The sequence below is a fragment of the Melanerpes formicivorus genome, unplaced genomic scaffold (genome assembly GCF_026170545.1).
Source record: "Melanerpes formicivorus ecotype bairdi unplaced genomic scaffold, bMelFor1.0.p_v2 SCAF_24, whole genome shotgun sequence".
NCBI classification, from domain to species: Eukaryota; Metazoa; Chordata; class Aves; order Piciformes; family Picidae; genus Melanerpes; species Melanerpes formicivorus.
Genome location: NW_027142376.1, coordinates 9,705,997 through 9,732,324, shown reverse-complemented (window position 1 = coordinate 9,732,324; position 26,328 = coordinate 9,705,997). Strand labels below are relative to the sequence as shown.

At 46.2% G+C, this 26,328-nt stretch overlaps 1 protein-coding gene across 1 annotated transcript in view; it reads right to left on the bottom strand.

The window, feature by feature from the left end:
* Positions 1–26,328, bottom strand: part of CPNE4 (copine 4) — a 159,138-nt gene that overhangs the window by 82,566 nt on the left and 50,244 nt on the right. Inside the window, exon 3 of the mRNA XM_068152864.1 lies at positions 6,389–6,568. Within this exon, the coding sequence (XP_068008965.1) occupies positions 6,389–6,568 (180 nt within the window). The remainder of the gene's footprint in view (positions 1–6,388; positions 6,569–26,328) is intronic.

The following is a 26,328-nucleotide window of genomic DNA, read 5'->3' as shown; positions in this document are numbered from 1 at the left end:
ATTGCTGTTGCCTTTCAGTCATGTATCAAGGTGGTGTCCTCATCCCTGATCAGAGTTAACACTACAAGATCACAATAAAGGGTCCCCAAGAATTCTGCAGACAGGATGTGGTGGAAGGACAGAGGAATCAAGCAGAATGGGAAGAACACAACTCACTGAGTTGAGCAGAAGAATAGAAACCACATCTCCTATTCTCCTCAATTATTGACACAATGGCGATGGTAGGACAGAACTAAGCTTGAAATGGACTTCCCAGACAGTAAAGGGGAGCTGTACATAGCAAATCTGTCAAAGCTGCCTCCAAACCCCACATATTTTGACAGGAAATTCCAGCCCATATCAAAGAGAAGGCATTTACTTCATTTCAAAATACCATCAACTCTAAGCTCAGGGCAGAGGAAAGCAAACTCTCCCATAGCTTTAGTTCCAAAATTGGCTCCTTTGCATAGCAGGTACCAGACCTCCACTGCATCTGAGCAGCCTATAAATGCACCTCAAACAAATGTTACCAGAGTGATGCTCACAAAGATGTCATTTCCCATCTTGATAATTATGCCATTTCCCTAACAACCAACCAGACAATGAATTATGGTAGCTGGGCAGCCAGGCCCCTTTATCTGCAGGACCTCTCCCACTCCCCAAGGTACACTCACAACCTTGAAAGCTCTTCCACTGCAATCTGTGGTACTGAGCTCAGGGGCTCCCATGCAGGTGGCACAGCTTCAGAGAGGATCATTTGTTCTGACATACCTATTAGGAGATGGGATTAACAAGACCCACTCTCTAAGCTGTCAGCATCACCATGACACAGTAAGTGCTCTGCATATGCAAATATGTCTATCTGGGTGCAATCATTTATTAGTTATTAATTAAGTGGCCAGTGAAAGTAATCTTCCATCTGGCAACAATGTGCCAGCATTGCTGTCTCAAACTGTAATTAGCAGTTTAAGATCTGCAGATTATGACTGCAAGGAATCTCTTTTGCTTAGCAGTAAATTGCCCTTTTTGTTCATGCTCTTATTGGTTAAAAGCACCATTTCTGAAAGAGATGCCATCAAGTTAGTTATTATGTAGCAGTCTAATAGGATGTCTCCATATTTATTATGTGGCAGGGTAAATCTTCTGAACATTATCATAACGAGCATTTGCTGACCTGATTGCCAGACAGCAAGTCCAAAACATGGGATAACTCAAGGGCCTGAGTCCAGAGTTAGAGAGTGCTGAATGACTCACAAGAAGGCCATTAACTACAGATCTTCCATTTGTCAGGAGTCTCTGGCTTGACTCCTGCTTCAAACATGGGCCATTTAAAACTTTGGAGAAAAAGGTGCTTGTGAAGAAGTGCAGAAAGTCAACCTCTCTCTTCTTTCTAGAATGCAGACAGGAGAATCCCGTGCAGCCCTCATTCTATTTCTAGAGCACGTTAACCTCATGAACATTTCATGAGAAGGATGACCTGTAAGTGAGCAAATGGACACAGAAATCTCAGAGGTTTAAGAGGTGAAGCTAAGAACAACTCGAGAAGTGAAGCAAAGTGAGGTTTATTTGCAGCCAGAGCTGCAAATAAACTCTCCCCCAGCCCTATGTCCAATGAAACACACACACTGTGTATGTTTGCAAGAGGTGGGAACAGCCTGACAAAGCCACTGCTCTGTTTCAGAGAGAGAGGACGAGCACATGAAATTACCTCTGTCTATCATCTCAGCAGAGCACCACCTCAGCTAGATTTCTGCTCTGTGTTGCCAAAGGATGTCAGCTCCACAAGGTAACATGGGGACTGGTATCTGAATTTTCCTTGTTACATACAAGGCCAAAGAGGTGAAAGCCAGATCTGAACAAATGCTGTAATTAAATCTGGAGTCACGTGTTGCCATTTGATCTAATTTCCAACTTAAAATATATAAAAGGTGCTTTGCTTTTTGTTTGTTTGTTTGTTTTGTTCTTGTTTTAAAAATATGAGCAGATGCATCAGTTGGGATCAAAGCACCAAGGCACCCTCCCCAGCTGTGCACTGTGCACTGCCCAGCAGTCTGACTCGGATGAAGGTTTGCTCTCTGAGTTGTGACTAATCAGCACTGTGTAAGATGAGCTGTTAAATATAATGACCTATTTTACCTGGCTTGTTTAAGAACCTTTTAAAAATATATTTCTCTCTGTGGTCCTTCCTTAGCCAAACATGGGAATAACTTTCACTACTTTACACAGGACTCCCAGTGCTTATAAATGAAAGTAAGGAGCAGATGTCACCGTGGCTCTTTAACCTCATCATGCAGCATTGGCAGGAGCAGGCAAACACTACATCATACCGAGAGTCCTGATACACAGACAGCTGGGGCTGGTCCAGGTTCTTCCAACAGCCTTGACTCAGTTTTGCTAGGTGCCATTCTGGGCCAGAGGCCTGACAGTCAGACTGCACATTTCCTCTGGGATCAGCAAGCTGTGTGGTTTTTCTCTAGGGACTTGCTTCCACTAAAATGACTTGGGCAACATCTAGCTCAGGGCATAACACTTGCCAAACATATTGTGAAACCTATAAATTAAAATAGCAGTGAGCTCTGCCTGTAATGTGCTCAAATGCTGTACCCATAGGTACAATGACAGCCTACTGACATTTCACCTATGTTGGTCAATGATCCACTAATGCAAGGGCAGCAGAACTGAGGTAGCTCTTGCTCAAGCTGTAGAACTCTCTCTCCTTCCTCGCAGACACATCTTTACCCTGTTTTATGACAAAGCAAGATTTGTGTAACTCTGATGTGCCTGTGCCTGTCTTGCTTTCTATCCCCTCAACACTTTTGAGCCCATCAAACAAATTCCATGAAGCATGGCAGGTAGTCAGAGATGTACGCTACACTTGAACATCACAGACACCAGGCAGTGGGTAGATGCCAGCGACCTTACTCTGCTGTCATGGAAAAACGGGCCTGGGGGAGGAGTTCACCCCTTCACAGGTACCAGGAACTGCCTCCAGGAGAACAAGTTCAGATGCATGTGTCCTTAATGAAGGAAGTTTCCTTCAGTTTAATTGCTCACAGAATTCTTGGTAGAGCCAGTTTTACTGCTACAATCCTCCTCTCCATACAGGTTTTACTGCTGTAATCCTCCTCTCCACACAGGTGATACTCTGTACCATACTCACTACTCTTCAAGACTTCTTTTGCTCCCTACAGCACTGATCATCTTACAGCCTATTTACAGCTGAATTACAGAACACTGAGAAGAAAAGATATCCCTGTCACAAGAAGTAATAATGTTATTATAGGAAATAGCTTATCAATAGCATAAAAGGTCTTTGAATTTAATTAGTATGTAGTGTGGCATCCTTCTTATAATTAGTCACAACAGCAGCTCATTATAATAGCAAACTAAACTTTAAATTGCTTTTCTGAAGACTGCCAGAGAAATTCATACTGCAAAAGCATAACAGTACATGCAAAAAACAAAGCAGTACAAACTGGACAGGTAATTCCATTAACTTTAACTGACAAAATGCACCCAGAACAGGAACTCCTACAGCTTCCAAGATGCTGCTGCAGTGGTAACCCAAGAGCTCGCTGAGCACAACCAAGGACTATGAATCGTTAGGTAAGTCAGAAAGAGCTGCAGCAATGTGCTCCTGCTGTGGGTCAGCCCCGGCAGGAAATGACTTTCACATCTAATAAAGCTCATGATTCATGCCAATAATGAACCGAGCAGCTTCACTTGGAGGAGAGCAAAGGCCAAATATTTACATGCATTTAGATACCTAAGGAGGCATACAGACATCTGATGAGGTTCAGGAATTCAAACATCTCGAAAACACCAGCGCTGTCTTCTGCACCAGAACAGCAGTCAGCAGCCCATTAGACAAACATTCTCATACAGATGAGGCCAATTTAATTAATTCGGGTGCAATTAAGGCTCTTTTAACCTTTCTCCAATTCAAAAGCAAGGCAATTTGGAATGGCTGAAACTGAACTCATCATCGGTCAGCATTTTCAAGGGCAGCATCCTGGAATGGCTTATATTAATAAAAGCACACAACACTAGCACCCATTAATGAGAAGGAAGACTTTCAATCTGGTTTGTAATACAAGTGTGTATATGGGAAATATAAAACCTCTAAGTAATACTTGAAAGCTTCTTGGCAGGAAAAAAATTTGCAGCCTGCTCTAGGAGAACCTGCTTCAGCAGGCAAATTGGACTAGGGGATCTCCAGAGGCCCCCATCACTCTTTCATTGTGATGATCTGGATGAAGGGGTAGAGTCAGTCATCAGCAAGTTTGCAGATGACACAAAGTTAGGGGCAGATGTTAGTCAGTTAGAGGGTAGAAAGGCTCTGCAGAGGGACCTCGACCGACTGGACAGATGGGCAGAGTCCAATGGGATGGCATTCAACAAGTCCAAGTGCCGAGTGCTGCACTTTGGCCACAACAACCCCATGCAGAGCTACAGGCTGGGGTCGGAGTGGCTGGAGAGCTCCCAAACAGAGAGGGACCTGGGGGTGCTGATCGACAGCCACCTGAATATGAGCCAGCAGTGTGCCCAGGTGGCCAGGAGGGCAAATAGCATCCTGGCCTGCATTAGGAATAGTGTGGCCAGCAGGAGCAGGGAGGTCATTGTGCCCCTGTACTCTGCTCTGGTTAGGCCACACCTTGAGTACTGTGTCCAGTTCTGGGCCCCTCAGTTTAAGAAGGACATTGAAACACTTGAGCGTGTCCAGAGAAGGGCAACAAGGCTGGGGAGAGGCCTTGAACACAAGCCCTATGAGGAGAGGCTGAGGGAGCTGGGATTGTTTAGCCTGGAGAAGAGGAGGCTCAGGGGTGACCTCATTGCCCTCTACAACTACCTGAAGGGTGGTTGTAGCCAGGAAGGGGTTGGTCTCTTCTCCCAGGAAACCAGCACCAGAACAAGGGGACACAGTCTCAAGCTGCGCCAGGGGAGGTTTAGACTCGAGGTGAGGAGGAAGTTCTTCACCGAGCGAGTCATTCGGCATTGGAACGGGTTGCCCAGGGAGGTGGTTGAGTCATCGACCCTGGAGGCGTTCAAGGGGAGATTGGACGAGACACTGGGTGCCATGGTCTAGTCATGGGGTCTGTGTTGATAGGTTGGACTCGATGGTCCCCGAGGTCCTTTCCAACCTAAGTGATACTGTGATACTGTGATACTGTATGAGATCAGAGTCCTCAAGGCTACATTACTGTGAAGAGATTCCACACTGTCACCATTTTTAGTTGGTTACCATTAAAACTGCACTGCAAGCAAGCCAGCTGTGTGCTATTTGCAGAGATTAAATCGGTATAGAGATGTCTATTCTACAGGCAGCAGCAATGGCATACCTCCCTCCCTTCATTTTCAAGCCAATTAAGGGAGAAGAACATTAGAATAGCTTTTTTTCTCCAGTTCTCATTCTCTTTGGTGTTATAACACAGCTTATTTTCTTCCATTCAGGTCACAAGAAGTCTGCCAAAAAGAAAAGACTTTATAGTGCACTGTAAATATCCTAAGGAACAATATCTTCACATGGAGCTTTCAGCTGAGAAGAGATACAGTGTGTATGAATTCTCTTGCTGAGAGGACTCTTCCTCTTTCAGCATGGTTGGCCCAATGGCTTTAGGAAAAAAGTAATAAATTATATGTGATGGAGCTGATGGAGCAACCAAAAAAGGTGAGAAAATAGGAAACAAAAGCTCTGCAGCACTTCCTGTGCCAAGAGCCTGTATTGAGGTTACAAGCTGCAAAGGATAATCCATAGAGGAGTGCTGCTTGGCTCACCACAGGCATTGCCACAGAATGGAGGGCAAGTGCACACACAGCTCAGTGAAACCAAAGCCATCCTTGGCATTTCCATCATCAACAGAGATAAAATCTGTGTTATGAGACCCTACAGAACCAGCAGTCTGCCAGTTGGAGACAAACTGTGATTCCTGGAACACCGTGGTGTGCTACCAGTCAGCAATATAGGAATTAACTCACTGCAGACCTGGCTCTGACAGCCCCTAGATGTGAATCCTTTTGTTTAGTCATCTAAAAAGTTAGGGATGTACTCTAAGTCACCTGTCTGGAGTCTTTCAATAACTGATGTGGAAAGACAGGTATCCCTGAGGGCAATTTATCCTAGTCCATGATGGATGTCTCAGGTGGAATGAACCAACAGGTGGAACTGTTTGTTTCTCTCCACTGAACTACAGATGGAGATCAGAAGAGTCATCTGGTGCTATTTCCTATGGCATTGACTGACTTAAAGCTGTGCTGCAGCAGTAAATCAGAGCAGCAGAAGCTCTCAATTATCCTGTTCAAAGCCCTGGCACACTGACAAACCTGACCCATCAGTCACTCAGCCAGGTGGGACACTCTGGGGACATAAGGAATGATGAGCAGTGGCTGGAAGCACGGCAGCGGTACCTACTTGTCCAAGAGTGCACTCCATGCCGCCAAGAAAATCTGCTTCCTTCAGCCCATTGTGATTGCTGCTGATGTCGTGCACCTCAAACCGCAACCGCTGCACCTCTTCAAAATAGAAGTCCACGGTGAAGAGCTTGGAGAAGACAGGATTTATACAGGTCCGAATCACTTCTGTCCTGTCCACCTGCCAAATGGAGAAGAGGTCACATCAGTGTTTTGTCTCTCTGCCAGCAACAGACAACAACGAGCTCCTCATGTGCAGTTTGATCAGGATTGAGAGCCATGGCTATGGACACTGCCGCTTCGGCAGCATCAACAGCTGGTTCTGTGCAGGGCTAGTCACACACACAACGGAAGCCACCTTGCCTTGTCCCTGTGCTTGCCACCAAGTCTTTGACAAAAGTGGGTAGGCAGATGAGGAATTGCCTGCAGCCTCCTCCAGGGGCAGCAATGCCTGCCTTGTGCTGGGTGCACCGGACTGGTGAGGTGGTGGAGTCAGGAGCTGTGTGTAGGCAAAATGACTGCCTTGTGCTAGACTAATAACTGGGAAATCACCTGCAGAACAACTGCAGAACAACTGCAGAATCTACCTCCTCAGCAGCACACATCCATCACTACAAAACTGCAGCAGCACAATGCACTTTTATCAAACCACACAGAGGAGAAAAATCCCCAGGAATGACTCATCTTGGAAAGCCTGCATGGTTAGGGAGCAGAGAGATGGATCCACAGCAAACAACTTTTCCTAAGAACATATCCATTTTTCCACCTTGCTAAGTTGCATTACAGGAATCTGCTGGATCATGTGCTGCTTATCCCTACCTCTGAGCCTTACAAGTGCTACAGAAGCATCCTCAGGGCTAAACTGCTCTTTCTTCAAAAAGTGTCCACAGGGTGCTTCACAGTTCTCCCAAAATGCAGTGCTTGTGTTTGACTTTTGAAACAGGGCCTTTGCCACTTTTCATGGGGATGCAGTGTTGGGAACACCATATGCAAGGAAGCAATTTCCTTTTTCCACTTTCCTTGCTCTGGCACAGAAAAAAAAATAATCTAATAACTCTGTAAGATTAAAGGAACTGATCCTGAAGTGAAGTAGGACTTGGGCTCATCAGTCACAAGATAGGAGGTGGCTGGTGTGCCATGGAACAGACAAATTAAATAGCTCAGAAAATGAGTGACAAGATTCTTTGCTGATCAGGAACATCTGTTGTGCAAGAAATAGCATCAACTTGCTTCACATCTCAGAGTTTATAATGCATTAGCCTTGGTCATAGTTATCAGCAAGGACACAACAAGTCAAGCAAGTCAAAAACAGGGGGAGAAAAATAAACCAGAAGCCATTCTTGGTAGCACAGATTTATTTTTATGCTCATCAAAGGTGTCAGACTGACAACTCTACCATCTGAAATCCTTTAGCTAGTCATCAAACAGATGCTACCAGTCACAGAACAGATGTCAACTCATGCTACCACTGCTATCTTCTCACACAGCTGTATCAATGTGCACTGACTATGCAAGATGAGAGCATCACAGAGACATGCAGCCTTACTCACAAACTCCATTCTCAATCTCTTGGCTTAGACCAGCTGAAAAGGATGACTCTGATAAGTTAAGCAAGCTACAAGAAGTCAGAAAGGATACCAGCTATGTTCATTCAAGTGCCCATCTCAAAAGGTTCTTGACCTCCACCTGCAATCAAGGTGAATCGAGACCATCCTCACTGCTACAATATGAAATGCTCCCTATGTCAGCTGAGGTGTCAGTTCAGTGGGATGTCCCTGAGATGTCTGCTAAGTGCAGCATGACTCAAACCACTTACAGAAGAGCAGTCACCTCATGCAGATCCAACAATCAAACCATTTAAATGATCAGTTGTAAATCTTTCTTCAGAGCCACGCCTAAACTCATTCCTTGTAAGTGCACAAACTCTTAATTGGTGCAATGGATCTCCTCCAGAAGTAATGGATGTTTTTCTGTTATTCTTTCTCCTCATTTCTGCTTTGCTGCTGGACTTGGGGGGAAATGGTTCCTCAGTGTGACATACAACAAGATTTACACTTGTGCTCAGCGTAGGCTTAAATTGTGACTGTTCCACAGAATGAAGTGCACAGGGAGAGATCTTCACACAAGGACATGAAGAAGTTCAGTCTCACATAACAGTTAGACACTGTTTGCTTCTCCCAGCCTGTTGAGTGCACAACATCCCTCCATACAGATACAGGACTGAAGTGCAGCCACTTTCCTGAATCTCTCCAGTCCTCCCACACTACTGAGATGATTCACTAATCTCTACTGATGGAAGCAATGCCAGTAGTTCCATGAGCAATATAGATTTCTCAGCAGTCAGCAGCATGCAGTAGCATTGGCCCCATCAGCCTACCTTGTACCCAGGCTGCTTTGCAGTGCTGTTCACAATCACTCTACTCTTGGGCTAGAGAGTCTGGCAGATTCCTCAGAATGGGAAGTCCAGTTCCATGATCTGAACACTGTGCAGCTGCGCTGAGCACCAATAACCAGCTGGAGCAGCTCAAGAGGAAGGAGCAATGGTGGACAGAAGAGGTCTATAAAGCCACTAACCCTCACAGAATGCTCTAGGTTAAAAGATGCTATACAGAAACCCAAGGGAGAATCTCCACTGGACTTCTGCCACTCAGCAGAGGCTGTCCTTCTGGAATATTCCTGCTCTCACATTCAGCTGTAAAGTGTTAATGCTCTCTTTAGAAATGCTGGATGAGTGTGAGACCTTACTGACACCTGGTGAGAATACCATTGCTGTGTGCAGCTTCATGCTGATAATTTAGAATAAACCAAACCAGGTTGGAAGAGACCTTCAAGATCATCGCATCCAACCCATCAACCAATCCAACCCACCCAAACAGCTAACCCATGGCACCAAGCACCCCATCAAGTCTCCTCCTGAACACCTCCAATGACGGCGACTCCACCACCTCCTTGGGCAGCCCATTCCAATGGGCAATCACTCTCTCTGTATAGAACTTCTTCCTAATATCCAACCTGAACCTCCCCTGGCGCAGCCTGAGACTCTTGCTCTGGTGCTGGCTGCCTGGGAGAAGAGACCATCATCTGCCTGTCTACAACCTCCCTTCAGGTAGTTGTAGAGAGTAATAAGGTCACCCCTGAGTCTCCTCTTTTCCAGGCTGAGCAACCCCAGCTCCCTCAGTCTTTCCTCATAGGGCTTGTGTTCCAAACCCCTCACCAACTTCATTGCTCTTCTCTGGACTCGTTCCAGCAAGTCAACCTCCTTCCTAAACTGAGGGGCCCAGAGCTGGACACAGGACTCGAGGTGTGGCCTAAGCAGTGCAGTGTACAGGGGCAGAATGACCTCCCTGCTCCTGCTGGCCACACTGTTCCTGATGCAGGCCAGGATGCCATTGGCCCTCTTGGCTGCCTGGGCACACTGCAGGCTCATGTTCAGCCTGCCATCGACATGATCATAATTATAATCATGAGAGCTAATGGATATTGAGCACAGCACAGGAGGTTCCACCTCAATACAAGGAGCAACTTCTTCACTGCAAGGGTCACAGAGCACTGGAACAGGCTGCCCAGAGAGGTTGTGGAGTCTCCTTCTCTGGAAACTTTCAAGACCCATCTGGATACATTCCTGGGCAACCTGCAATAGATTCTGTGGTCCTGCTCTGGCAGGGGGGTTGGACCCAATGATCTTTGGAGGTGCCTTCCAACCCCTAACATCCTGTGATGCTGTGATTGTCTAGAAGATCACAATCTACAGTGCTGTAGACACTTGGGAGAAAAAACAAAAAGGCTGACTTGTTTCTGACCACAACAAATTATCCCAGTACCTGCAGGACCTCTTTAATTTCAATCAAAATCTGGCATCCACAGCAGCTTGACAAGATGTCAACCTCATGCCATATCTCTTCCATCCTATTGTCACCCAAAATCAGCAACAGCACTTCCACCTGCATGGACAATGAAGGATCAAATGCTTAAAGAAAACAGAGAGAGGCTTTTGCCAGCCTCATCAACTGAACATTCAGAAAGTTAGGACTTCTCAGCTTAAATGCCCTCCAAAATAAAATGGAGAACACAAGCAACCACACGAAATCTCCCTTACTGCGATGGAACAGGGCTCCTGCATGGCAGGAGTGAGTGGAACTTACACTTCAGATCTTGTTACAGAAAACACCACTCTCTGGGGCAACCTAATGCTGAAGGCAGATAGATTTCACAGCAGGACACGGACAGGGGTCATACCCACAGCTTTAGTGTTCGCTGATGGCTGGCAAATAACATCTGTTATTTGTGGACTTGGCTAGACAAAGAATTTCTCCAACTTATTAAAACAGAATTAATTTTGAAACAAAAACTGACAGCTACATGCACCTTTGGGCTCTGCTAGCAGTTAGAACTGACCTTAAAAAGATCAGTGCTTCAGCTGACACCACAATCCCAACATCTGCTTCATGGTGCAGCGGTACCTGCACTTCCCCTTCAAGGACAATTTATCCAGAGAGAAGGACTTGCATCTCCACCTCCCGGTACAAACTCCTGCTGCTTTCCCTCTTCATCTCCTTAGGCCCTTGTCACTCCACAGAAGGTGGTACCCTGCTGAGCAGCCAGGATTACTTGGCAGGCCCATCTGGAGGCAGCCACCCTGTGAGCTTCCCCTTGGGGCATGATGAATGACAGATGAACACCAAAGCAGGCCTCCACAGCACAAAGTGGAGCACAAATCCACAGCACAGATTAAAACAGAGGGAAAAAGGACTTCTTGCTTTGGGCCTTCTGAATCCTCTTGTCAAACTCAGAGAAGCTGGAAGGTGGATTTCAGTTGTATTCTCCCCCTACCACTCACTGTGGATACTGTTAGGAAATGTTGACCTGCCATAACTGCTGAAGAACTGCAAAACTGTCTTTGCAGTCAGATAGCACCAAATTAAAGGAAGACAGAACAACAAATACTAAACCTGAGGCTGGTGTCTACTGCCCAGGAGCTACTGAAAGGCAAGGAGCCTTTACCAGAACTATGCTAAACAAGGCAAACATTGAGAAGGCAACTCCTCACCTTAGTTAAAATATCACTGACAAGTAATTCAATAAAGTACAGGCTGAGAGTCCTCTCCCCAGTTTCCACTGTTAGTGGAAAAGGGAAGATAAGGCAAAAGAGCCTGAGGGGGATTTTTTCCTCTTCTATCACAATGAGATGCAGTGTCACCCATTGCACACACACAGATGGGCAGGGACTGGGCAGAACCTCATGGTCACCTTATACCTAAGGCTTTCCAGTGACCATAAACAGCCTCCTCAGCATGCCCTTGGGAACCAGGGAAACAGAACCGTCTGCAGGACCTGAAGCTCTACATTTCAAGGCCACAGATCAGCCGCATGGAGAACTCAGTGTCCCGCACCAACCTAGTACCTATCTGCTCTCTCTTGTATTTCTAGCAAACATGCAACTAGTACAAAAGCAACACATTTTCGGTGGCTGTTACATGACATCTTTGAGAGGAAAAGCAGCCAGGCTCAAAGGTTGAATTCACTGTGTTCTCACCAGAAGGAGGTTCATGAAATAGCATGGCAACACTGCACTCAATAATGATACAACTGCCTCATGAAATAAGGAAAATCTCCGGTCTACAGAACTGCCATCTGAACATTTGTACTGGTGGCCTTAGGTGTCTTTAGAAAACTAGTTGAGAAGGCATAAACATACCAATTCCATTTTAGAGAGGGGGTGCTGCCAATCAGCTCAAAGCCTGCCTTTTGGGGCTGTAGATATTTAAGACCACCAGCAAATAAAGCCACCCTTCTCTGTGCGTATTACAGGCCAACGAGGGAAAACCAGCAGGCTGTATTTTCGGCACAATTCATTACAGAATGCTGATAAAATCTAGAAGAATCACATCTGCCAGCCAAGAAGACAAAATGTACAGAGGTGAAGCGTTATTTTTAGGTCATCTGAGTTTTAACAAGACTGAACATTTCCATGCTGCAGTAGCTCACATGACAATCTGATACCAAGCAGAAAGCAATTTACACTTCGCTTGGTGGCTCCTGAAAAACTTATTAGTATTTTTTTCCATATTATTATTATTAATGGTATTTTCACATCATCACATTTCTATCCCACAAATGAAGAGTCACTTCCAAGGTCATCATAATTTATAGCCCTTTATTTCAGCTTAATTGCTGTTTGCAAACAGAGGAACCAATAGGTCTTTAACTCTTCTTTGGCCGTAGAGCTCAAAGCTAAGCACAACGCCGTCCATGGTAGGTCACAGAATTGTTTAAGGTGAGCTGTCTGGAACTTAATTGTGAGTAGTTTCTTTTCTTTGTGTGATACAAATATTGGATATCTTGTAAACCTCCAAGTCCCCACCATAGAAATCTGCTTTTAAAGCACTGGAAAAAAACTAAGACCTAGAAACAGCCCAGGCTCCAAGGGTCTCCAGTCCCTGGGCACAGGGCTTCCACAGCAAAGACAGACATGTTTCTTCTTTGTCTGACATCCTGCAGGGCAAGAGATGTAGAAGTTCAGCAAAGGCATTGCAGTGCCAGCCCATTTGAACAGATGTGCAGAAGTTTGCTGCTGCTGAGCAGCAATCAAAGCAGGGAAGAGGCCTTCAGAAATGTGCGTGGTGGCAGATGATGGACTGGGAGAAGATCCTGGCATCCGCTTCTTCTGAGCTTACCGGTAAGTGAGAACACAGGAGAATTAAGTGATGGGATAATCCTCTGCTCACTGCATATCAGTGCAACTACATTATACTGAGTGGGAAACTGACACTGCTTCAGTAGTTTGCTCTTTAATTAACTGACCATAAAGAGTGACTTGCTAATTCATTTAAAGCAGAGGCAGATTCCCTGCCTCACACACTCAGGTAAGCTCAGCGGAACTAATGTGGGTTAATGAATTATGTCAACTGATACAGGCCCAGGCAAGTTGTTAGTTTAAGAAACTCACTTGCTAGTGAAGTGATGATAATTAAAGATTTGTTAATTTATTTCTAATGCTGTACCTCCACTGTTAAATCAATTACATCACCACAGCATTAGCAGCAGCAAGACAACTCACTGTTACATACACAGCGCTTCACTTGGCTTTCTGGAATTCCTGTACCAGAAGTAACAATTTGCAAGGCCCAACTGGAATCTTCCCACACAAGTGGGGAATTTGGACCACCAATGGCTGCCTAGAAAAGTAACAGATTTCATGCAACTCGTGTTCATGTGGACCAGCACTCGCTCTTTCTTTTCTTTTCCACGTGCACCTCATTAAGCTTTGGACTGCTACCTGCTGAAACCACAGCAGCTCAACAGCAGCTCCACAACCCAGGAAGAGCAGCAGAAGGCTTTCTGTGAATTACTGCAAAACCCAAGGGGAAAAAAAAAAAGAATATGACAATACTTGGGCTTCACCCCCATTACATAAACAAGCCAACATTCTATCACCAAGCAGCACAAACCAAATAGGATAGGATAGGGTAGGGTAGGGTAGGGTAGGGTAGGGTAGGGTAGGGTAGGGTAGGGTAGGGTAGGGTAGGGTAGGGTAGAAGTAAGAAGCAGAGATGTTAGAAGTAAGAAGCAGAGATGTTAGAAGTAAGAAGCAGAGATGTTAGAAGTAAGAAGCAGAGATGTTAGAAGTAAGAAGCAGAGATGTTAGAAGTAAGAAGCAGAGTTGTTAGAAGTAAGAAGCAGAGATGGCAAGTTTAGCTGAGCTATACAACACTTGCAGACAGCATCCTATCAGCATCCTGACTTGGGAGTTGCTTGCACTACTGAAGACCTCAGTGAATGATGCTTCCTATATTTCTCTGGGAATATCTATTCCAAAATAATTTCCAGGAAGCAAAAGCTGTACTCAAGCTTGCTATCCATGCATGTTACCTGAAGATACCTAGAACTAGCTCCCATCTGACACGGCCACAATTTCCATTCCCTCAGCATGACTGCAGTCAGAGACAGGCTACATACAAGGACCTTTTCAACTGAAGTAGATTTGCCCACACAACCACTTTGGGTAATAAGCAGCCCAAAGCTGCTTCCTGCAATGGCTGCAGCTCTCCTGGAAACTGTTTTAGCACCTTGTTACTTGAGGCCATAGGGACAGAAAAATCAAGATATTCCCTTCTGCAGTGGAGAGCTCTGAGCTTGGAACTAGGTTTTCCTCACCCAGGACACACATTTTCCAGCAGCTGACTCGCTACTTTATCAGCTGCCTCAGCAGACGTAAGACAGCATACAGCTATGTCATGTCTTAGCAAGATGACTTTCAATGTCTTCAGTTATTCATTTCTGAAGAAAAATCTCCACAATTCAGTGCTTACACCTGCAAAAGTATCCTCATTATATCAATTGATAAAAAACATCCAGTTCAGAGGATGCTTTCATTATTGGTGCTTTGAGTGAGAAGACTCTAACATTGTTCAGCAATAGGTTTTGAGTGGTCCCTCAATTTTGGATTTCCCCTCCCCCAGTCTTTATTTTACTTCTGTGTCATTATAATTGACCAATTTCCCATCTCTGCATGTTCTCTCTATTTCCCAACTAGAACTCATTGTCCTTTAAATCCTATCAGTCAGAGCTCTTATTCCTTCCTGCTTTATAGCACAGATTCCAGATGTGCAACAGGGGCGCACTGAGCCCCAGATCAGCAATGAGCTAATTAAACTGTTACTAACTCAAGCTGAAGAGATGGTAATGATTCCATGGCTCAAACAAAATTCACTTCAAGGATTTCCTGTCGTATTGTGTTTAGAAAACACAAGTCTAATAGCACAAAGAAAGAGCCTAAGACAAAGTGTGTTCGAACACAGAGAAATCAAACCTGCCCATTTCTTTATCTCCTTACAGCGCTCTTGAGAAGAGTTTTGAAATCTAAGGAGAATTTTCTGGCAATCTGAAAACTGGCTGACAGGAGACAACTAAAATAAAGCTCATTTTGGTTTTTCTTAACCTCTTTTATTATTATTTTTAATGGTCTCACAAGCTGGGAGAGTTGCTGTGGTGCTCTGAGAGGTATGAAGTTGGCCTTATCACCCTTTGTCATCCTGGCTGAGATGACATGCCTGGTTGTTTCACACACAGGGAACAAGGCCAGGATTTCATGCTTTTAGATTTTGGTACCCTGAGTCCTCCAACAACATTTAGGACAAGCATGAAACCATTATTGAGAATGAAAACACAGAGCCAGCAATCATTATAGCTACAGAGCCCTGTTAATAAGTGCTTATGTATTGGGGCCTCCTCATGATAATTCAAATGGATTTAATGCTAGCTACTGACAAATCTGCTGCAGGTTGCACACAACCATCAGGATGCCATTAGTAATCTAATCCACATCTATCGGATGGTTAATGAGCCTTTTGGAATGTAAATCACTTATCTCCATTGCAAAATCACTTTTGGTGCAGGGAGGGGCAACCTTCTGGTAATCACAGTATCACAGTATAACTAAGGTTGGAAGAGACCTCAAGGATCATCGAGTCCAACCTGTAAACACAGACCCCATGACTAGACCATGGCACCAAGTGCCACGTCCAATCTCCTCTTGAACACCTCCAGGAACGGTGACTCCACCACCTCCCTGGGCAGCACATTCCAATGACGAATGACTCTCTCGGTGAAGAACTTTCTCCTCACCTCGAGTCTAAACTTCCCCTGGTGCAGCTTGAGACTGTGTCCTCTTGTTCTGGTGCTGGTTGCCTGGGAGAAGAGGCCAACCCCTTCCTGGCTACAACCACCCTTCAGGTAGTTGTAGAGGGCAGTGAGGTCACCCCTGAGCCTCCTCTTCTCCAGGCTAAACAATCCCAGCTCCCTCAGCCTCTCCTCATAGGGCTTGTGTTCAAGGCCTCTCCCCAGCCTTGTTGCCCTTGAATCTAGCTCAGCATGAGAAAAGTGAGGTTATTTTCCATTAGCTATGTAAAAGTATTGCAGAGAAACCTCAGTATGAACCTAGTATGTGAAAACACGGCTGTACAGGCTGCTGCCACAAAGCTCTGAAGGGACAGGTGACCTAGACACAAAGCATAGCTGGGAGAAGAACACCTCAGCCATGATCCTGTCAGGGGTAAAGAGCTGTGATCCTCTGGAGGCAAACTGACTTGATGAACCCCATACAGGAGACCCACCCCCTTCCAGAATGAAGCTAGGCATAGGTACTGTTTCTGGAAAACCAACCACACAACCATACAACTCACTTTGAATCCACAACCACATCACAGTATCACAGCACATTAGAGGTTGGAAGGGACCTCCAGAGATCACTGGATCCAACTCCCTGCCAAAGCAGGATCAAACCGAAGCAACATGCTTTGCATTTCTCCCCATCACCCCACTTGAGCCTGTATTTTGTTTCCCTAGTCATAAACTCTGCAAGGCAAGAGTTAGCTGTTTTAACATTACAGGGTCCTGTAATCTTACTCAGTAGCAGACTATTTCACCACAGGCACTGATATAAGGGTGGAAAGATGTGAGAGGGGCATCTGTGCAGCTGCACCCAGGGATGCTGTGGCCCAAAGCTGTTTAATGCTGCTTCCCTGCTAGTAAATCCATGCTTTGTACAGCAATGTTCAGAACCCAGGTAGATCCAGAGTGCAGAAAGAGGGGATTCCACCACTGCTAAACTTCCAGTGGCTTTACAATACTGGAGAAACAGACTTGCTGTCACTGCTTTTTTCCCCTACAAATGTCCTCTTCTGTTCATGTGCTAGGAAAATGGTCTGTCAGTGTATGTATGAGATCTGCAAGGCTCACCAGACACCAGGTTTTCACAGGATAGTTTAACCCAAATTGGATAAAGCTTTTAGCTGTCTCCTTTCACATAGGTGCAGAAGTCTCCCTAGTTTTAATCATGGCCAGACTGTAAAAGATAATGAAGCACCCAAGTCTTTTGTGAATTGGAGCACTCCTAATTCTTTAATTACCCTTTAAAAGTCATCTCTGCTGTTACAGTAGTGCTGTTTAAATGGCACATGGCTGCTGCTTAGAATTAGTCATTGTTAATTTGAAAAAACCTCTCTGCAGTGCCAAAGGCCTAACAATTATCTCAAGAGTTTCAATCAGGCAAATGTTGCTTGCCACAGTTATAGCTGGGTCTTCAGTTAGTGATGCCACACATGGCAGCAGGAGTACCCCTGACTGCCCAGGCACTGCTCAGCCTAACAGCTCTGCTGGGGCTTGCTTTCAAGGCACACATCGAGGGAGAAAGCTGCTAGCACAGAGAGGCAGGGGGTGTGAACCCACTCCAGCCAGCACAGTCTGTGAGGCAGAGAAGCTCAGCAAGGCCTGGGCAGCCCCGGGAAGGAGCAAGCTGGCTTCCTGCAGTGCATCTTTGAAGGTCTGCCACAAACGTAGCCAGCTATACAAGAAAGTAACACAGATAAACCATCACAGATTTCCTCAGCAGCAAAAAGAAGAGAAGAGGAGGCTCAGGGGTGACCTCATTGCCCTCTACAACTACCTGAGAGGTGGTTGTGGCCGGGAGGGGGTTGGTCTCTTCTCCCAGGCAACCAGCACCAGAACAAGGGGACACAGTCTCAAGCTGCGCCAGGGGAGGTTTAGACTCGAGGTGAGGAGGAAGTTCTTCACCAAGCGAGTCATTCATCATTGGAACAGGTTGCCCAGGGAGGTGGTGGAGTCATTGTCCCTGGAGGCGTTCAAGAGGAGATTGGACATGGCACTTGGTGCCATGGTCAGTGCCATGGGTGCCATGGGGTCAGTGTTGATAGGTTGGACTCAATGATCCTCGAGGTCCTTTCCAACCTAAGTTATACTGTGATAATGTGATACTGTGAGTCTGGGCACCTGCTCCTACTTGGTATAGAGGCAGGAGGATTTTTAATCTCAGTCTTACAAAGCAGCACAACAAAACAGCAGAACATTGAAAATCTTCCACCTGTGTTTAGAAATCCTCTAACCCCCCAGCTGGAAGTGGCATTGAGCAGAACATCTTTCAACACCTGTGTCAATCACATCTCCAGTCTCACTGCAAAGGGGCAGTGGTTCCATCCCTTTAACTTGAGCAGGGCACACCTGTATTCCAAAATGCAATCTCTTAACTGTGACACACAGAGCTACAGCAAGGCAAAGGCAAAACCCCACCACCTAACCACAAATTCCTCAGAGTCGTAGCTTGGATTTGCCTCCCTGCAGCACCAATCCACTGCACTGTTCACCCAGCCTCTTAATATATCACTGACCTCACAACACCACACAGCTGTGGAAACAGCTCAGAAACAGAACCTGGAAGGCCAGGGGCAAGTCATTTTGTTAGAAGGTCATTTATGTAACAAGCTCCAAATAAAAGTGCACATTGCAGAGTTTTCCTCAGCTGTAAAAGTGATCACAGAAGGCAGGCAAAAATCCAACCTCTCTCTAGAAACAGTCAGCTAGCTTCTGGACCAGGTGTTTTTCTCGCACTGCTCAACTCCTGAGATGTTCCTGACATAAAAACTGAAATCCAGAGACCTGTCATGGTGACACTTGGATGAAGCCCTGGATACATCAGGGAAAGCTGCACAACCTCTGTCCCCTCCAGATTTCCAAATTCATGTTGAAACTGTGCTGAAGTTCCAATTTCTCTGGATAAAATCACAGCGGTGATTGCTATAGCAAACCACCCAGAGGTTCAGAGGGAAGGGACCACCTGGATGCTACCTGTGGAGACATCCTCCCTGGAGTCATAACCTGTGGCAGTTTGAGTTGGGAAACAGATGCAGTCCATGTTCAATACCAGGTGTCTCTTTGGAGAGACTTCCTTGCTTCTCTAGCTACCTTTGGAGACAGCACTGTGGAAAACACAGCAAGGAACAAAGCTGCCAGGAGAGCTGAGAGGGCAAAAAGAATAGAAGGCATTACTGGCTTGTGATGGTGGCAGGCTGTCAGCTGCAGGCATCTGCAAACCCTTCTGGAAAGGCACTGCTCATCTCATGAGAAGGTCTGAAGTCTTTGGGACACTCTGAAGGGCGAAGCCTTCCCAGCTGACACACTCTGTTTAAAGAAGTGGGAGGGCAGCCTGTCAGTGCCATATGGAGAGTGTAAGTGGTGTGAAGAGTGCACACATGGCTGGGAGCTCAGCGGCGCTCACAGCGACATGCTACCCCTGACACTGCACTGGTCAGCTGCAGGGAGAGATTGATGGGCCTGGCTTTAGGTGCCTCCTGTGACCAGCAGCAAACCCACCAGGCCTATACAGCACTCTCCTGTTGACAGCAGATGGACACTACAAGAGAGGCAGCTCAGCAGACCTGTCTCCAGCCCAGCACATGCTCTCCTGCACATGGAGTCCTGCTGGCTGGAGGAGAAAGCTGCTTTTCTACCATGGACTGGTTTTGACAACATTTCACAGAACTGCTGAGGAGCAGGGGGGCTGAACACTCTCCTCTGAGCACTGAACAGCTACCCACACCTTCTGTCAAGTGCATCTGCTAGTGCCAACCACATCGTCAACACCTCTATTTACAACTTCACACGTTTGTAATGCATACCACTGCCAGATTGTGTGCACACACTACTGTCTACACCTGCTCCCAAAACTCAACCACACACAACTCGTGGAAGAACTTCATGTCAAACAGAGAGCCTCATTCTTGGGCAGCCTGTGGTGGAGGCCACAAAGACCTGATGGACTCCTTTACCTGTGCTCCAAGCTGGGGAGCTGTTAAGCCAGTTCTCATTAAGAAATCTTGCCTCTACCTTAAGGGACCTACCTGACAAGTTCTGAGAAGCTACACAAAAGAAAGCATCAGCCAATATTTGCCCTGTTCCCAGCACCTTTTCCATGCAGCCAGCCCTGGCCACTGCAGGAAACAAGCAGCTGAGCCAGGCACACCTCGGGGCAGACACTGACCGTATTTTGGCAAGATGTGGCAGTGGCAGCAGGCTGTGGCAGCCAGCTGCAGCTAACTCTCTTTTTACAAAGGAAGGCAGACTCTCAGCATGTCCCATCAAATCCTGGGTTTATAAAACAACTGCATTTTAAAAGCAATGTAGGCATGCATATTTAACACAGACATGCTTTTAGAAACAGGCACTCTACTCCGAGCTGTAAAGGACCTGAGCACTTCAAGCAGAGCAGAAAGTTTTCAGTGCCTCTGAACCAGACCATGCTCATCCTTTTTCAATGCTTTAACATTTCTATCCAGAACTACATTTTTCCTAGAGGGATAAACCTTGCTGACAGTGCAAGTTATCAGCCCTTCCCAGGCTCAGTTTACCCAACTCATCTCCATGTTAGTCAGGAAGGCATCCAAGAAAGCCAGCAGAGCTCCAGAGGTTGGTCTTTGTTGCCCAAGTGTGCTACCACCCCACCTTGAAACACATCCAGGTATCCAAAATACATCAGCTGAGACAATAATTAAGCAAAACACAGAGGCAAGAAAAGCCAAGCTTCCTCAGGGGACTCAAAACCTTTCACCTCTTGTTTTCCATGGTATCATTCATCTTGGTGCTATTCACATCTTGCTTATCCCATGGCAAGAGAGGAGAAATGCCCAGAAACAGCCTGGTCTACCATCACCCACCACCTCTGAGGTGAGATTCTGGTTCCTCCTCTTCTCCATCACACCTGAATGCAAAGCACAGCAAGGTAACAAAGCACCTATGAGGCTCTTCAGCTTCAAGGCATAAAAGGCAGGGTGACAGCAGCAGGAGCAGAGAGGCTTTCTCTCCCACTCTTCCCATCTAGCAAAGGTAGCACACGACTCCCACAGGGCTTCCATCAGCTGCCAGAAGTCTCTCCCCTATCCGATAAGTGTAAGAGATGTTATCAATTAAAAGATATATTTGTATCAGTGTGTTAGCAAACACCTAAGTATTGATTACTGATTTTTCCATACCAGTATCAGGGGTTTAATGCAAAGGGAATATTCTTGCTAAGCCAATATCATCTTAGTTACTGAAGATTTCAAGATGATTTTGTGCCCAAGACAAAAGGTTTCCCAGCTCTAGAAATGTGAATGATAGAGAAACTGAAATACAACGAAAAATTCTGCAAGGAGAACAGCTTTTCTCTGGGAGCTAAAGGGAGAAACCTTGTTCCCCCTCCTGCCATTGCAGGAGGAAATTGATTTAACCTCATTTACTGCTCTCTAGGAAGAAATGGCTCAGCCATGAGCCTCCCAGGGTGCTTCCGCTGCTGTACAAATGCTCCAAATGTCACCACACTTACAAATGAGCAGAGCCCCTTGCTCAAAAGGCTTCAGTGGAATCGCCAGGAAGAGCCCTGGCCTGCAGGCTTCCTCCTCCCAGGGGGAGCACTTTACTGTCAGAATAATGCATGTGTCTCCATCAGTGGGCTTGGCAGAGAGTGGCTCCTGGCCTAGCTTCAAACACTTCCCTAGCCAGGTTTAGCCTTGCATTCCTGCCTGTGGGAGCTGGGTCATGCAGCCCTCCACGTGTGTGAGGTGTCCAGGAGGTTCTGCTTGAGTCTCCTCCTAAAACTCTGTAACAGTGTCCTTGGTCCCCTGCAAGAATGGTGTGGTGGGACCAGATCACTTGAGAAACTGGGACAGCAAACACTGATTAGCATTCAAATCTCCTCTTGGCTTGACACTCTGTGCCAGTGCCTGCACTAAGGGTATTCTCCACCCACAGTGCTGGCAGGCAGGGGTGAGCTCTGGCGCTCTCACAGAGCCCCAGGCACACACCTGACTCCTGCCCATGTCCCCTCCAGACACACTTGGACCTTGGGATCTCTAGTCCCATACAAACAACTGACTGCCAGCAGCTCTTAGATGCAGCTATTGCTCTTAGTTCCACCAAACTTGCTCTTTGCCAGCGAGTTTGCTCCCTAGGATATTATCTGGGTCTGCACAGGCTTTGCCAGCCAAGGGGCAACATCAGCTGTACCACTCAGAGCTATCTGGGGGTAGAGCTACTCAGGCCAAACGCTGACTAGAGGAATCTGGCTTCTGTTCTCCCCTGCTGCCATCATTTTGCCTTGAAATGGTTTCACTGGGGGTGAAAAGCAAGCATATGTTACAGCAGTATCACTTGCAGTGCTACACAGGTGGCTCTATCCATCATCATATGGCATCCACTGCATGCAAGCTAGCTGTGAGAAGGCACAATGCCAGCCCAACAGACAGAAACAGACAGACTGAAAAACACACCAGAAACCCAGACCTGAACCCCTTCTAGAATGTAAGACAAGAAGCCACACAATTCATGGACAGTGCATGTAAAGTGAATTCAAGGAAGGGATTGAGGGAGGAGAGGCAGGGAGATGAGGATGTAAAATATTCAGAAGGTGCTTTTTACCACTCACTGATGCAAACTTCCTCTGCCCAAACCCAAACAAGCTGCCTCAGCAGTGTGTATTGCTTGTTCTGCTTGGGTGTTTAGGTTTGGTTTTACTGCAAGTACAGATGCACTCCTGGCTGCAGAGGGCATGTGCTGGTGGCTGTTCAGCACTGAAATGCTTGGCAACCTCAGAAGCTTGTGTGTGTATGTGTGTACACACCTCCAGCTCACGCATGCATCTGGAGAACTCACACCCTGCTTACTGGTGCCGTGGAAACCCAGGAATGTGTGCGTGGTGCTGGGCTGAAAGCGAGACTGCCTGCCAACGGGCAATGCTTGACTCCAAAGAGAGTGCAAAAGGTAAGGAAAACTTCTGCCCAAGGACTAGCCCAGTGTCACACCACAGTGCTTCTCTTTCAGCAGGAGAAACAGAAGATTCAAAACGCAGTGGAAGCATAATAGCAAACAAAACCAAGTCTTTGGAGCACCTTGTATTCAAGTGATTTCTCAGCTGACTGGGACACACATAAAGACAGCTGTCTGTTCACATCTCCTGCTCTCTGGAGTCCATCTCTGACTGCACAATGCCATTGCAGAAAGGAGGAGTCCCACTTCTTACCAAAAAAAGAGATGTCTACAACAGAAGCACACAGCTGAGAGATGCTTCCCACTGCACGGAGAGACCTGACAAAATCCTGCAGGACAGTGTCAGTCACAAAGGGAAATGCAGAATGGTGACCCTGGCTTTTGTAAATGATCCAGCTGTAAACAAGAGAACATTTCTGAGCTGCCTGCTGCCTCACCTGGAACACCAACGTCGTCCCTGTACATCTGAAGCATACTCACTGACGGTCTTCACAGACAGACAAGACACAGCCGTGCCGCAGGAGTCTGCAAACAGCTTTGGTTTTCTGACACCAAAACCATCTCCAGACAACACTCCTGACCAATAGGCAGGGTGTCAGAAAAGCAGCAGGATCTGTCAGAAAACCTAAGCTTGTGCCAGAGTTCATAATAGAGTGGTACAGGATTAAAGCATGCAAGGACTTCGTTCAAGCTCAGTTTCTAGCACACCCTTGAGCCCGTCCTGATCCTGCACACCTATGCTCAAGCCCAGCTGATATCCAGGAAGCTTAAACACATTCTTAAATTCTTTATCACAAAGAAGCTGAGGGAAAAAGCTTTATTTAAATAGAAGAGGAATTATTCTTCAGTTCAGTCTCCCAGGGGTTTGAATGGGATAGCTGCTTTCACAGCATGCACTTCCCAATAGCCTTCAAGCACTTTAATCAAAGGCAATGTAAAACTGGGCAAATAACTTTAGCTTTCACTTCCTGAGATTTTCTGAAGGCTGTGACCTGAAATCAAGGAAGAAAGCACTCCAAACCCCCTATGTTCATTCACTTCCTCAGCAATATAGATACATCCTGGCACTAATGTATTTCTGTCCAAAAGAAATAACAGCGAAGTACAAATGAAAACAGCATGGCTCAAACCCCAGCATTCGTAACTCAGTGCATGTTACAGCTAGTCACTGAACACAGCTGGTCAGCTGGTGTGCTGTCTACAGGCACCTCATACAAGCATTAGCCATGAAAACCCCAACTAATATCTCTAGCAGCGAGTTTACAGTTAAAAACCTGCAAGATACTATCCTGAAGTATTCTCACTAGAATACAAATTAGATCAGTTTCTTAGCTTAATAGTTCTCTACAAGCTTTTTCCTTCCAGTAACCTCCCCTCTAAGAGCTGTCTGGTAATGCTGCCCTTGCAAACTTGCCCTAAATAAAACACTGCAGAAAGTCAGAGCACAGGTGTATCAATGCATATCCTGAGAGAGGTCTCTGATCCCAGACAAAAAGCTCTGAAATATTCCTGCAGCATGATGTGCAGAACAGATGCTCACAGTTTGCCCTGAGCTCCTCTCAAAAGCCAAATCAAACCCATCAAAAAGTCTTACTTGGAATCCCAACTTTGATTTAGGCAAGGCTGAGCCCCTGCCGGAGCTCTGCTACAAAGAGGATGATTTTTTACTGAATGGATGATGAAATATTTATCCCATCTTTCTTGGAGCTGTCAGCTGCACTGAAGGGCTGCTGCATGACCCAGAACTCAAAGAGATGGTGGTATCACATTCCATGACCTGAAGGGAAAGAAAGGCAGGGAAGGGGAGCTGCAGGAATTGCAGTCTTGCCGCAGACCAGCCTGGAAGAAGCCTCCAAATGAAGGCAGCACTGTGTTATGCTGTGTGGCACCTGCTGACGTCTGACAGAGCCAGCTCAGAGAAGCTTCTGCTTCATTTCACAGAGCCCTTTGAGCTGGTACTTTTCAGTACTCAACAGCCTAAGTACTGCATTGGCACCACCAGCAGCTGTTCCCCAACTGGGACTGGATCTCTGGTGACTTCCAGGACAGCAAGGACTCAGGGGCTGTGCCTTTAAGAGTGGCTCAGGCAGCTCAGCCCATCGTGGTTGTATGACTTTTTGTACAAAGATTTCCCTTCCCAAGCACTTATCAGCAGAACCTATTCTTGCTTTTAAGGAAGGAAGGAAATTAGCAGCCTGATGTAATTTTAATTGCATTAATAACCAATAGCCATATGTTCTTGGCAGAAACTGCTATTGCTGTACTACTTATGGCTTTAAATATTAAATACAACTGTCTTCTGCTGAGCTCCTTTCTAATTACACTCCTAATTATTTTCTAACTTATATTTGTCTTTCTAAAAGCATTTTGGAAGTGAGTGACAAATTTCAGGCTGGGTGGATCCCATTCTTTTTAATACAGCCAAGGGAGATTTAATTTGAAACCTGATGTTGCCTTAAAATATCGATCACATCAGGGTAGCTTTGCAGTGTAAATTCAACCCCATGACTGAAAGGAGCTTGCTAAAGTTGGTTCAGGCTTTAGGAATCTTGAAAGTGTAAACAGATTGCATCTCAGAATCCTATCAACATGCAGCTGCATCTCTTTCAGTAGGGAAACAGGAGTTTGAGGAGCTAAGGGGCAGATCTTGTTGCCAATTATCAGCAAAGCTAGCAACTCCTTGAAATCTGCCTGGGGCAGCCAGTTCCTGGAGCTTCCTACCAGTGAGCACAGCTGTCAGGTCCTCCCACGGGGATGTTGTGCCCTCCCACCCAGCTTCTGCAGCAACTGCGTGTGAACAGCCACTGCCATGCCACACCTTCAGTGGTAGTTCCCGTGCTGGCACAAACCACAGCTGGCCAATGCCCTCCTTGCCAAGCACATGGTCTGGGAATGACTGAACTCTCAAGCAACCCTCTTCCTGGGGGAACAGTGACATTTCCAAGCACCCTCCAAGCTGAAACATTCCATTTGCATTAAACCTCAACGTAGCAGCTTGGATCGTGGCGGACAGAAGTCGCAAAGAGCATTGCTGAAGTCTGTGGCACAAAAGCTGTTAAGCCTGCGGAGACATTAAGCTCAATTTTAGGGCCATGAAAGTTTTAACAGCAGGAGCCACAAGACAACAGCAGAGTCTGTGAGCAGGAGCAGCAACAAAAGGGTGGATGGAACTTCACTGAATGGCTAAAAGAAGAGGTGAAAGATGGGTTTTGCTTTGGTGGAACTGTCTCTCTGAACACTGCCTGCCAGAAAACAACACTGAAAGCCAGGCAGTGCAGCAAGCCTGGGACGTCTATGGAAGCACTTGCACATCATGAGCCTGAGAGGAAAGCATAGCTGAAAGGCAGCTCT